This window comes from Antennarius striatus, chromosome 19, assembly GCF_040054535.1.
Source record: "Antennarius striatus isolate MH-2024 chromosome 19, ASM4005453v1, whole genome shotgun sequence".
Lineage (NCBI taxonomy): Eukaryota > Metazoa > Chordata > Actinopteri > Lophiiformes > Antennariidae > Antennarius > Antennarius striatus.
The window spans coordinates 13,553,748-13,567,600 of record NC_090794.1 but is presented as its reverse complement, the minus strand read 5'-3'; the positions used below and the strand labels follow the sequence as shown (position 1 = coordinate 13,567,600).

The following is a 13,853-nucleotide window of genomic DNA, read 5'->3' as shown; positions in this document are numbered from 1 at the left end:
CAACCACCTGATGAATCATACGACCCGGAAATGCTGGAGAAAGTGGAGAGCAGGCGTGTGTGTGTGTGTGTGTGTGTGTGTGTGTGTGTGTGTGTGTGTGTGTGTGTGTGTGTGTGTGTGTGTGTGTGTGTGTGTGTGTGTGTGTGTGTGTGTGTGTGTGTGTGTGTGTGTGTGTGTGTGTGTGTGTGTTATCCTCGTGGTGCTGCGATCACAGTGGGTCACGGAATGTTGGTTTGTCACAGCCTCAAGTTTTCATGTGAGTTGTCCAACAAGAGTCACTCACACACACTCACACACACTCACACGCACACACACACACACACACACAACAAAGTGTGAAATACTCAGGATCCCTCTACCATGGAGGAAGAATTTCACTGAAGAATGACTGCAAGATGTATTTAAGTTGGACATATAATAATTTTCTTAGCTGCTTATTTGAGAGAAATAGTCGGAATACAAAAAATGTTTAATATTTCCAAAATGTCAAAAGGCAGCTCTCTAGTATGTAGATGTATGCCTCAGGTTTTGTGGAGAGAAAAAAATATTGCATATTTTTGGAGTTGAACCCTTTGAGACCCTCAACAAATCCTCCTCACACAGTGATCCAAAATTCAACTTGTTGCCATGGAAATAAAATTTAAAAATAAATAAATAAATAAATAGATAAATAAAATAGTAAAAGACTGAGTTTCACTACCAGGTTGTTGTTGTTTTTTTACGTTTGTAAAAAAAAAAATTTTTACAGATCTGCATGAATGCACTTCAGCACAAGCTGTAATTGTGAAAGAGTGACGATCCACAAACAACAAAAGAAACCTCTTCAGTACCTGGTTATCGGGTTTGGGATTGTTGTGGCATTTGGACGGGTGGACAGGTGGAACCCATCTCTGCATCGCCTCCTCGTTTTGTTTTCTGGTGGGGGACAATTAGCTCGACACTTCAAGACAGAAAAAGACTCTTGGTCATTGAATATCCACGTACATTAATATTTTAGAGACACAATTCCTCTGCCTCACTAAAGAAGCCGTCTTCATGTTATCTATGTGCATCAGAGGTTTTAAGTATAACAGCATAAAGGGGAATATTGGGTCCGGATTAGATGCCTTAAAAATCTTTAAAGCATTTTTACTGCCACAGAACTTAAACCAGGGTACATTGGGCTAAATTAATATTGGTGTTTTTTGGCAGGTCTACAGATTTTTGTAATTCAGACCAAATGACATACCAGTTTTTCAGGCTATTGTAGGCAGGAATCAGTCTTCTTAATAGAAATAGTTTTTATTTTACAGCATTTGTTCTCGCCCAAAACATAAAGGCCTATTTCATTCTAGATTTGACAGTGTTCAACAGGTGGCACCCTCATATATTTTACATATGTGAAAATAATTTAACAACTTACACTATTACAGACCAAATACATTTGGAAATACAATACAATTGTACTATGTTCTGTATAGGCTTGTACTCTGAAATAACCTGCATTCCTATAGACAAAGAACTAAGGAACTTAACTTCAAATAAACTACTTAAATTCATAATGCAAGATTTAAGCAAAACTGAAACATGTATAATCTCATTACAAGAAGCAACTGATCATTGGTTCCTTTTACAACTGATTATTTTCAAGAGTTACAGTCAACTCAAGTTAGCTTAAGAGTTTACAAAAAAACAAAACACACTTCTCTTTGACAAATATCTTAGGACAGCTTCAAAATGTATAAACTCTTTTTTTCTTTTGACATTCTAAATATAGAAACATTTATTATTACAAACATACCACCTGTGTGAAAACAAGAGATGGCTTAACAGTATTACAAACTCTGAGAACTTGTACAAGTACTGTGTTGTCCATTACAATGACACAGCAAACTCAGAAAACTGAGAAATATCAACACAGCATGGCAAGCAAAAGTACCACACCCCCATGCTCATAAAACTTCCCCCTCAGGTTTATGATTGAGTGTCAACTTCATAAACAAAATTGCCAACACCTAAAACCACGCCGACCTGCATCGGCTACAGTGTAGAAATCTAAAGCAAAGGTTCATAACAACTCTGATTGGCACATCATAACCATATCATATAACACACAGAACAAGTCTTCAGCAGGATTCAATATTTTTGTGTCGTTGAACACATCTTGCAGCACAAAAAAATATATATATTCAACCAACTTACTGCACTTATCTTGTTAGGTCTTTTGTAACCGCAATGAGGTCAGATGACAGAAAGCTGAGGTGGAGCAGGGGGGGGATAAAAAAGGCAAAAAGCAAATAGTTTTGTCTTTGCAGCGTCTGCTGCTGCACGCATGAACGGACCGGTGCTTGTGGAGAAGACAGGAGTGGAGCTAATAAAGACTGATGGGAAATGCACTTGAGCTATTGCAGTCTGTTCAGCTGGTTTGGTCTCTGATTGTATTATCCAGCCTACACTAACTACACCTACTCTATATACACACATAAAATTGTGTTTCCATTGTTTTGTCTTCTAGGCAATTGAATCCAGCTGCCACTATGAGAACCACAGCTACATCTGTTATTCTGATTCTCAGTGTTTCTCCCATAATTTGGCATAAGACCTGTTTTGGCACAGTTTCCAGTTTTAACATTTTGCAGAAAGCCATTGTGCCCTAACAGCCCTTCAAAACACTAAGTGTGCCTGAATATTTCTGATCTTTTTTTTTCTGCTAAAAAATTTTTTTGATTAACCCTTTAATGGTAAGATCAAAGCAATTAAAACAAGCAAGCAAATGACAAAACAAAAGAGTTTAAACATTTGAATGAAAGTAAAATGTGTGTGTGTGTGTCTGTGTGTGTGCCGGAATGTGTGTGTGTGTGTATCTGTGTCTGTGTGTGTGGTAATGCATGTCTGAGTGATGCACAAGTGTCCTGACAGCAGCTGTGTCAGCATTTGTTTTACTCTCACAGTGTTGAGGAGCTGTGTGCGTAGTTTCCAAGGATGTTTGAGGTGTAGGCTGAGCTCAGACGGCTACCAAACATTGACTCCATGACGGGGGAGCCGCTGACAGACTCCCCTGAACACACAGAGTCTCTGAAGGGGGAGGGAGGTGACAGAACCAGGGAATCCTCCAGGATTAGCTTGTTTTGAGTTAAATCCTTGCCTTCCTCGTCCTCCCCCTGCTCCTCCTCCTCCTTGGCATCGTAAATGCAGCTGTGTAAGAGGTCCAGTTCTTCGTCCTCAGAAACGTCCTCTTTAAATGCCCCTGCTTTTGGGGTCAAAGGAAGGCGAGAAGGGGTCAAGCTCGACGGCTCATTGATAGGGTTTACCTCTCTGATGCCGTGGTCGCTCAGCGCAGGGGCGTGGGAGCTGTGTGTGTCCACCACAGCTCCTTGCAAGCGATCCGTGCTGCAACCCTTAAAGTCGGACGGCAGAAAAGAGGCCGGATTATTTAAATCAGACTCCTGCCCTTGCAATTGTCCAGAACAATGTGGAGTCCAGAGGGGGCGCTGCATATCGCCTTCATCATCCACTTCAACCAAGTTGTACAGAGGCACAGCGCCACACGGTTCTTGCGGGTGATGGGGGTCTGTACCAGGGTCACGGGCGGAGGGCTCACGACTGTGGTGGTCCGGGGTATTAGTTAGGGGCCTGATGACTGCTGTCTGATTCAAGCCGGCTTCCTGTTTCCTCACATGCACAGACAGTCTGTGCCACACATCCCCCTCCCTCGGAGGATGTTTTGCACCTGATTCAGACCATGACACAGACTTGCCATTAGAACTATGAATGAGATAAAGACCCAAGTTACTGACACAATTAGGGAGGTGGTTCCAGAAATCAACATCAGCATAGCAGCAAACAAAAAAGAGAGAGCAGCAGAATTTCAACACTCCTGATGGATATTAAAAAACACTTCAACAATATAACTTGACATTAGTAGCTTTGCTGAGGGATTCACTAATGAGATCTAAAGAGCATCACATTTATCAATGTGGCAATTCAAAAACATAGTGATTCATAATGTGCTGCAGACAGCATTATGATCTTAAAATCGCTTGAGACATCCAGCTTACAAAATGAGGAGCCATCCCGCTCATTTCCTCCTGTCCCACCTATCTCCATACATAGTCAAAATGGGACACATGCAACTGGATTAATGTTTCAGCCCATGCCTGAACTAACCTAAAGACAACACAGAGTTTAGTGCAGAAGCGAGAACTGGCTCCAATCTGATCAGTTAGGGAGGAGGGAAGGAGAGGTCATGCCAAGAAAAGTTAAAGGTCAAAGGTGGGGTTAATTCGGGACAGATCCAAAGCGTTCAGGGTGGTGAACATCCTTGGAGAGTTGCACTGTCAAAAAACAATTCATCGCACAAGAAGTCAATAAATCTTAAAATTTTGTTACTTACTCTCAATTTATTTGATTTGAATAATCAAAATTATGGTTAATTCAAAACAATAACTAAATAAAATAAATAATAATAACGTTTCTGCACAATCACCCATGGCAGTGATTTTTTTGTGCTATGATGATATTTCAGCTTTAAAATTTCAGGGCAAGCTCTCTGATATTTGTTTCTGGTTGGCAAGTATCTAAAGATCCCCTCTGGTTGTATTATTATTATAATGCGCCAACCAGTCAGTGACTGAATTGACAGTGCATCTCTCCAGGAAAGGACCTGAGTGACCTCCATGCCAAAACCTTTGCCACTCTTGGTCATTTGCAGAGTAAGCTGAGCCGTTTAGGGTGTTAAAGGGTTAGAAAACTGGAAAGATTGCATAACAAAAGGGAGACACAACACATAATGGGACCAATGTATTACTCTGTCCCACTCCTTACTTTAGACACCTGTCCATGTGCCACATCTGTGGATCTTAAAAAAGGTTATATGCAAGTCTCATATGTGAGAAATCTATACTTCAATGTTCTTGCATATTGTACGTATAACAACCTCTGACATGTACTGTATTTGCATGGTTTGTTCACTTGAAAATCAATGAAAACAATGTCCTGCAGTGGTATTTTAACTTACATGTATTGGTGTCATTCTCAGGGTTAGGGGGATACATCAAAGATATCATCGTTGACTGCTTTTATATCAAAGCATCACTTTATTTTTACATACATTGGGTTCTGAGAAGTTAAAATAGGACCATTAATATTATGCACAAACACCCAAATACTCTCGATTACATTACAGTACTTACATTAAACAGGTGCTTCATTGTTCCTTACAGATACAAGAGACTATATATTTAAAAATCAGTTTTTGCTTAACTTATTGTACCGTTTGAGTCTTTAGGCCTCTAATCAGTTTGTGTCTAAATAGTCACCCCATAAAAAAACAGTATGCACAATAGGAAAAAAAAGAACAATAAAAAATGTTACTCACTTGGTGTTGCCAGATGCAGGCTTCTTCCGGCGGAACATATTGAGGAAGCTGTTACTCCCACATTGAGCTGCAGACTTCCCATCTCCAACGTGCATTCGTACAACATCAGACGTGGTGAAGGCGCTGCGAACATTCCTCTCTGGTTTGGCAATAATAATGTACATCTTGGGTGTGAACATGCACCCCAGGGCCACCGTTACACTCAGGCTCACAGAGAAGGATGTGGTGATGATCTTGTAGTTTGAGCCAAAATAGATTGGCACAAAGGCCAACCAGATAATGCAGGTTGTGTACATGGTAAAGGCAATATATTTAGCCTCATTGAAATTGGCGGGGACGTTTCGAGTCTTGAAGGCATAGTAGGTACAGCTCATAATCAGCAGCCCATTGTAACCCAACGGTGCCACCATGCCTACGTTGCTGGTGTTGCAGATGAGATAGACCTCACGTATGCTGGGGTAAGACTTGATAGGTTCAGGAGGCTCCAGAATGATGAGTGTGATCTCCAGAGTTAGCTGCACACTGATCAGCATGAAGGCAATGATCACCTGAGCCCAGGCACTCATGAAGCGGGGCTTCCTGGTGCAGATCTTCTTCTTACTTCCTGCCAGAATGCGGGCAATACGATTAGTTTTGGTCACCAGAGCAGAGTAACACATGGACGAAGAAAGGCCCACCAGAAGGCGCTGTAGGTAGCAGGAGGCGACTGTGGGACGGGCAATTAAGGTGAATGGACAGATGTAACCCAGAAAGATGCCTGCCAAGATGATATAACAGAGTTCTCTGCTGGAGGACTTAACCACGGGTGTATCACGGTACTGGATGAAGATAAAGGTGACAAAGGAGGTTATCAGGATGCCCACACAGGAGAAAACCACAGCCACTATGGATTCCACATCCGCCCAGTCAAGATACTTCAAAGGCAGGGGCTGGCAACCTGGAAAAAGCAGAGGAGTTACAGGGTTAGTATCATGCTACTGTGCTGCACTGTTATTATTATTTAATGTTATTATTTCAGCCAATGAAAGACAGGTAATGTGATGTCAGAGAGAGGAACACCACAAAGATTTGGAAACACACAGGAAGTTTGGTGTGTAACAGATGGATAAGTCATCCATTGTGCCCTTATGATCGCTCAGGATCCCATTTCAGTGCTATTTTACTCGTCCCACAGCTTCGGCTCTGTCAGATTTCTCATTGTCATGTTATGCCTAATGTGTGGCGAATGCACACGTGCTTCCGCGTGTCAACTCTGTCATGATGTGCTGGTTGCAAACTTGTCATCCAACATGCAAAGGAAGTTTGTCAAGCTTAACGGGTGAAAACCGACACCCAAAGACTTCCCCATCTTAGCACTGCATAAATTACATGCTGCTCCTAATAGCATTACACTCACCAGCGTGACAAGCTAAGGTCTGCTCAGAGAAAGCCACTGCTGGTCTATGTTGTTGTGTCCCATTACGAAAAAGTGTCTGTAATTTTATGACCTCATCAGGGAGACATACAGAGTTCCTGCTGTCCATCTAAGGATATATACAGTAAATGACAGGTTTAGGGAAAAATGTAATACATTTTCTTGGGGGCTTTAAAAATGTGCATCGCATAATTGGTTGTTTGTACATTTTTACCACGTTTTATGTCATGAGAGGGTGTCTATTTCCCTTTCCCTGTTACGAAGTGGTGATGGATGACATGGCCTCTCCACATTAGCACAAATTGAGTTTTTCCATTGGTGAGGGCATCCTCTAATTAAATTACCTAACGTGTCATCTCTATAATACGAGTGATACTAATGTGATGTAATCCACTATTTACCTAGGGTAGTCTCTAATTTAAAAGCATTTCCACTAAAGCCTGCTGAGCCACACATTAGGGGAAAGTGTCTGAACACACTGCAGAAAACTGTTTTCTCTTGAACACCCACTCCACTGAGCTTATCATGGCATCAAGGGTGGCAAAGATGAATTACATTTTCATGTATTTGTTTTTGATGTTAAAGTCAATCATCCGTCCAGAAACCTACAGTGTTTTCCCATTGACGCTCTGCAATAATCACAAAACAAAACTCACTCCTCTGCTGTGAATTCTCTCTGGGCAAATTCACAGTCGATTTTAAAAAGAGAAACAAGCCCCATAATGAAATTATGTACAACTTTTTTTTTTTTTTAATCTTACCCTAAATAAGCAAATGAGTGCATATTATAGACAGTACAGACTCTCCATCCGTATTCTCCATATAGGGACATGTAATGAGAGTGAAGGGAGAATTAATTCCTTGACAGACTGCTGAAATGTATCCCCAAGCCTCTCATGGCAGTAATAGGATTTTACACCTGGGAACTGAGAGCACCTCTGAACTCTATAAATTGCTGTCAAAACAACCAGTGGGTCTCAAGAAGGCAGTGAGCTGACAGGAGAAAAGTGAGCCGTGTGTCTATTCGGGAAGGTAGAGTGAAGGATGAGAGCACTAAGAGAATAGAGTCACCCGACCTGGTAATGAAGAGCATCAGGGCAAGGTGGTGTCAAGATGTGAAGCATGAACAGGAGTAGGATGATATTTTAAATGCAGCAAATAGAGAGAAAGGGTTTATGCTGGTGAGGATATTGGTGTTAAAAGTTAAAGAAAAGATCCTTATAAGGAAGCAGAAGGAAGGTGAATGAAGAGAATACACAAAATGGGTGAAATAATGGCTAAGAGATGGACATTTTAGAGTGAAAGAACATTGCTTTTTAAAGTAAAACGGGGGTCAGCCCGGATCGGTATCTATCCTACCTGCCAGCTCGTCATCAGGCCACCATCCCAGCTCACAGGCCTTGCAGGTGAATTCATCCTGGACATACTCATTGTCCTTGCATGTGGTGCAGATCCAACAGCAGCTCACCTCGCCCTTCCTGATCACCTGCACCCAACAGGCCAGACAACATCGATGAGGGGTCACAAGACATCTTCATAAACAATCCAAACACTGATGAAACTAAAACGACAAGAAAACCCAGTGCCACCAAAATAAGCATTAAGTGGGATATCAAAGATGAGGATGGGGTTGTTGAGGGGTTTTTTTGGGGGGGGGGGGGTTCTGGGCCACAGATATGCTATTGAGAAATCAAGGCCAGTTTGTAAAATTTGTTAAATTTGAAACCTGAAAATAATTGTGGACAGCACGAGGATTTTTTTAATAAAATCATGTTAATTTAGAAAAAAACAAAGTGTGCCACACAATTAATTTCACAATTTCTCCACAGGTCTGTATTCTTGCATCTCTGAGATGGCAGTGAAGGTAGTTGCAGTTCTGAATCATATGACATTTCAGCAGTGCAGGTCTATTCTATGTGCAACCCAAAGCAGAAGACTTACAAGTCTTAAAAGCGGTTAGCAGCTAACTCAAACAAGATAAAATTCAACCAAAAATGCCACCAGGTTGCAAAGAGGTTTTTGCTTGTGTCGTCGTTCTGCCTTTATTTTGTTCAATGTGAACAAAAAAAAAAAGGAATAACAGAAAGTAGTCTTTGTTGTGGCGCTGCTGTGTGACCTCTGGGTATGAAGAGCTCGAGTAACATCTTGAAAGTTTAACTGCCAGCTGAAGATATGTCAGAGATCACCAAAGTCAAAAACCAGCAAGCACACAGTAAATCTTTGTTGAGATGGCAAACCTTTGGCCCAAATGGAAATATCTGAGTTAGAATAACATCTTAGGAAATATATTTCTCTGCTCATTTGCTTTATTACAAATAGTTGAAGGAGATTATTAATGAAATTGAAGCTACCGATAGTCAACAAAGCTATAAAGACTAGAAAACAAATGACTGGTTCATTTCATGTAACAAGCCAACCGCCACATCTAAACATGTTTTATCTCTAACAGCTAAGACATATAGCAGAGGATATGACTTCTTATTAGCTGCAAAACAATTTAGGCTTTTATTACCAAAGACACAGGATGTACTTTTATATTTGATGGTAGTTATTAATTATTTCAACTTTCAGTGCTTGCAACAAAATTTGGAAAAATGTTGCAAAATTATTGTTGTCAGCATCAAGTCAGTGTCATGAATTTACAAGTGCTTTGTCACCAAGTCAAACTGCCTCATATGTGGCGGCTCTCGCAGAGCTGGTAGAGACAGCTGGCAAGCTTGTCGTCTGCGCAACATCAAATACTGCTGCTGTAATAGTGAGTAAGAGCAGAATCAGTCTTCAATAAGGTACTGGTAACACTGTGATGCAGAGAAATACTTTTGAACCTTTTTCCAGGATCACACAGCAAATTCTCTGCTGAAAATGACAATTGATTTTTCAGACACCAGGTTTTTTTTTGGGGGGGGGGGGTTCAGTTTAAATCATCAAGCAGACCTCATTCAAGGCTAAATAATTTATTCCAAAGAAGATTCAAGACTCTACCTTAATCTGTCCTTTGGAGCAGGGCTCGCTGCAGACGGAGCGCACCATGTTGCTGCTGTTCACCCACAGCTTGTAGTCATCGATGCTCAAGACGCTCTCATGCCAGGAGCCGACATTTATGTAGTCAAAACGACCATCACCCATATCACCCGTATCACCCACACTCTGTAGATTCATGATGTCATACCTAGATGAGCAAATAGGGGGGAGAGAGAACGATGATAAGCATGAATTAATTTATTAAGTGATTAAATAAATACGAGTGGTGTGGAAGTTGGAGATAAAGAAGGAGACATTGGCAGGTAATTAGATTATTCTTTCCTATTAACCAAAGTCACTTAAACAGCTTATAAAACTGGGAGGTGTGATGTGAGGCGCTTGTGCCAGAACACCCTGTGGCCTCATTTTTATGATGTGCTAGTCCTGACCTCTGGTTGACGGAGGAATGACACGGCTGTGTTTTCTGACTGTCAAATGCTGTCTGTTGGGCTGAAGAGAGATGAAAGTGGCTGCCGCAGTGGACAATCCACTGAATCTGTTCCAGTCTCAACTAATTACATTCTTTCCTGCTCAACACTGTTTGCACACGTATGCATGTGTCCTAATGAGCAGGAGAGTGTGAGACACGATGTGAAATCTCCATTTTCATTTTACTGCAGTTTTTAACAGTCTTACCACCGTCCACATCGTCTTACCTTCCAGGGGTGTCTCCATTTTCATCAAAATAGATCTCCTCTTCCGAGACTCCTCTGAAGGATGTCTTTAACAGGTATTCCAGCAGCTTGCTGCCATCAATAGGGTTCATTGCCTCACACAGTCCCGTCTGACTCGGGCAGAACTCCTTGTGCATGTCATGGAGGCCATGAGCCATGGCGTAGATGGCATTGATGACAAAACCCATTTTACTATCCTGTACATAGTTTTCATGCAGACTCTCATTTCCTGTGAGAGAAAGAAAAAGACTGCATCAAATAAGAAGAATTTGGAGTTAATTCAAGTATAACTTTCTTCTTGTTGTTGTTTGGCCAGAGTGCAGCCATAAAAAGATTTGTTATCCACAATGCATAATGACAATAGAGCCAGCCATACCATAGATAATGCAAAAACAAGAACTACTTTTGCAGCAACATATGCATTTATCATTATTTACAAAAACACCCAATAGTAAACAGATGTGGAGAACAAACATTATGAAAATCCCAACATTATGGACAGTTGCAATTGCTAAAGGTGCTGTCCCATCATCACATGACTATTATTTTTTGATTTGGAGGACGACAAATTTGAAATGACACACATGCTACATTCCTTTGCAAATTGTGCTACTCTTGACATTTTTGCATTTCTCTTTACCTCCTTTGGCAGCGCATTTAAAACATAGACATTTATCGTAGTTGTCTTTGACATGAACATGCACATACAGTACAAAAGAAAAATAGAATCTCAAGACAGCAAACTTTTCTGGTGTTTCAACGATTTGGGCTAACAGTGTGTGCTGGGCGATCCATTCCTCTATCCCATTTTCTTTTTATTTCTCATACAATAATAAACATCTCAGTGTTCCACATCAGAGTTTGACTGATGCAATCATTACTCTCTGGCCAAGAGTCTGATCTGGTCAGCATGTTGTGTTTTAGTCGGTTGTGTTAAAGAAGACATAAGTCAAACTCTTCCTGAATGGATGAGTCAGATGCTCACAGTGTGCAAGTGCAAATCTGATAGTAGTTTTCACAAGAGTTGGGCGAGTACATCGATGTCTGTTCAAACAACTAAATGATCTTAATCCGAATCCATACTCAGAATGGTGTAGGGGTAAATGGAAAAAAAGGCAGCTGGAAGGGAAGCTATACTGCCTTTACAAAAAAAAAATTACCACCTTCGCCTAAAAAACAAGGTCAGCTGACTACCTGAATATCCTGAATGACCAGGTTGTTCCATTAATTGTTTGCTTCCCTGATTTATGGACAACAATGCAAGCATTTATTGGGGTCAAATGGTCAAAGAGTGGTTCAGGAAGCATGGATAATCATTTTCACACATTGATTGGCCACCACAGAGAACTGAAAGTCTTTGGGATGTGCTGGGATGTGCTTTGTACCATCATCAATATAAGATATTTATGATAAATTAATGCTGAATGGAATAAATCTTGTGACATTGCAGAAGCTTACCAAAACAATGCCACAGCCATAATCAAAGCTGAGGGCAGTCTAACGGAATATTACAATGTGCGACTTTATTGTTTGATTGGGCGGTGTGTTTGGGGCAGACAAATTGAGCTCCACTTTTCAAGCACACATTTGTACATAACATTCCTCATTCTCCTCAAATATCATCAACACACCCTCTATTTAAACGTCAACACTTTCCCATCTATCCCTCTCTCTCTCTCCCTGCCTGTCTGCCACTACTCATCACTCCCCAATACACAAATACAGTATGTCTGCAGGAAGTGATGTAGTTGAAGCTGACACAGCACTAAAATATGTTCTGCTCCTACAATACTAGGTATTTGTTTTAAGCTTTAAAGCCTGAATTTCACATAACTTGACCAGAATCTGCTACATTTAATGCAATAGATTTATCACAAATTTAAAGAACTACCTATTGATCAGCATCTTCTAAATGCCAATAAATTTTAATTTGTGGCTAAATCAGAGTCGTCCTTCACCATGAGTATGGATACTGATGGATTTTACATGGATGATGAATTGTATTAGATATTAATTACATTCAAGTACTCGCTCAAGCCCAGTTGTCATCCCCATAGCAGTGTCTAGGAAAATGCACTTACCACCTTGAAGGTCTTGGGAATAACAATGAATTTAAGAACAATACAGAGAAAGTAAAGGAAAACAAACATGATTGTACCACTTTGAATTAGTAACAGTCTTCTCAAACTACTGATTGATTTGATTTGTCATTTATTTAGATTGTCAAGTTTATTTCATTTATGTTTTGAACCTTTCATTATATTTGTTGTTTATTTATTTGCTTTATTTTAATAATTCTATGCATCCACCTACCGGAGCAGATTTTCTTGAAGTTCTTGTTCTCCTGTGGGTGTCCAGGCAGGCGGCACTGGAAACGGTACTGCCAGAACTCAGAAAACCAGGGGTTCCTGGTGTTGGTGTCCAAGCGCAACTTCAAGTAATAGTCATCAAAGGACTTAACCACCTCTGACTGCAGCTTCATGGTGATTCCTCCCTTTGCTTCCTGTTCATAGCCTTCTACAACCTCGTACCGGTCTGCCCATCCATCACTAGAAGCAAGAGAGAAAAAAAGAAGTGGCTATAATCGATTGATCAAAGAGCAGCGGTAAAAGATGATGGAAAAAACCATTGAGATGGTATAAAACAGCGCCATAATTTACAGTGAAAATTTGATTTGTGTATATTATGATTCACATGCATAAAAAAGATGCTCTGACTGTAAATCAATACACAAACTTCATTTGACAACATAAGCTATCAAGCCGCATAAATTACATTCCTTCCTTTCTCATTCCTTCCAATCGCATTCCGGTATGTTCTCCTATCCTGTCTTCTCCTATCATCACCTATCATATTGAGTGCTGTCTTTCTTTCCTATGCTATCATATCCTAATCAATGTCCAATCATCCCACTCTGTGTTTTTCTACACTCTTCCTCCATCTTATATTTTCATTATTACTCCCATTCACCCTTCTCAGACCCCAATGAATCTCATCCCTTCTTATCAGCATGATAGGATCCTATCTTAAAAATTATGAACTATCTGCATTGGGACTCCAATCTACAGTATTACACTCATTCCATGTTGATGTACAATGCAAACCCAAATTGTCATTATTTGTTTTCAGTATAATAATTAATTAATAAGTTCCCACACCACGTGTAAATCCAGACGAAAGCTTCTACTCCTGCAGAATATAGCATTAGACTGGCAGCACTGTTAGGAGGCCTATCTCAAATCTGCTGCAATAATTCTCAATTTAAGAGGAGGGAAATATCAACAAAAATGACCCCACTTTAACCCCTGGATTTACACAATCCTTTAAGCTAACTTTTTTGTTTATTTGTGTAATCCTCTGTGCAAAAACCGTCTTCTTTATCCAGCTA

At 40.5% G+C, this 13,853-nt stretch overlaps 1 protein-coding gene across 1 annotated transcript in view; it reads right to left on the bottom strand.

The window, feature by feature from the left end:
* Nucleotides 1-1,324: 1,324 nt before the first annotated feature.
* The window catches only part of grm1a (glutamate receptor, metabotropic 1a), a 32,634-nt gene continuing 20,105 nt past the window's right edge, over nucleotides 1,325-13,853 (bottom strand). The window contains exons 3-8 of the mRNA XM_068342531.1: nucleotides 12,779-13,014; nucleotides 10,448-10,694; nucleotides 9,753-9,939; nucleotides 8,130-8,256; nucleotides 5,357-6,293; nucleotides 1,325-3,744 (exon numbers count right to left, since the gene is read on the bottom strand). Of these exons, the coding sequence (XP_068198632.1) occupies nucleotides 2,925-3,744; nucleotides 5,357-6,293; nucleotides 8,130-8,256; nucleotides 9,753-9,939; nucleotides 10,448-10,694; nucleotides 12,779-13,014 (2,554 nt within the window). The 3' untranslated portion in view covers nucleotides 1,325-2,924. The remainder of the gene's footprint in view (nucleotides 3,745-5,356; nucleotides 6,294-8,129; nucleotides 8,257-9,752; nucleotides 9,940-10,447; nucleotides 10,695-12,778; nucleotides 13,015-13,853) is intronic.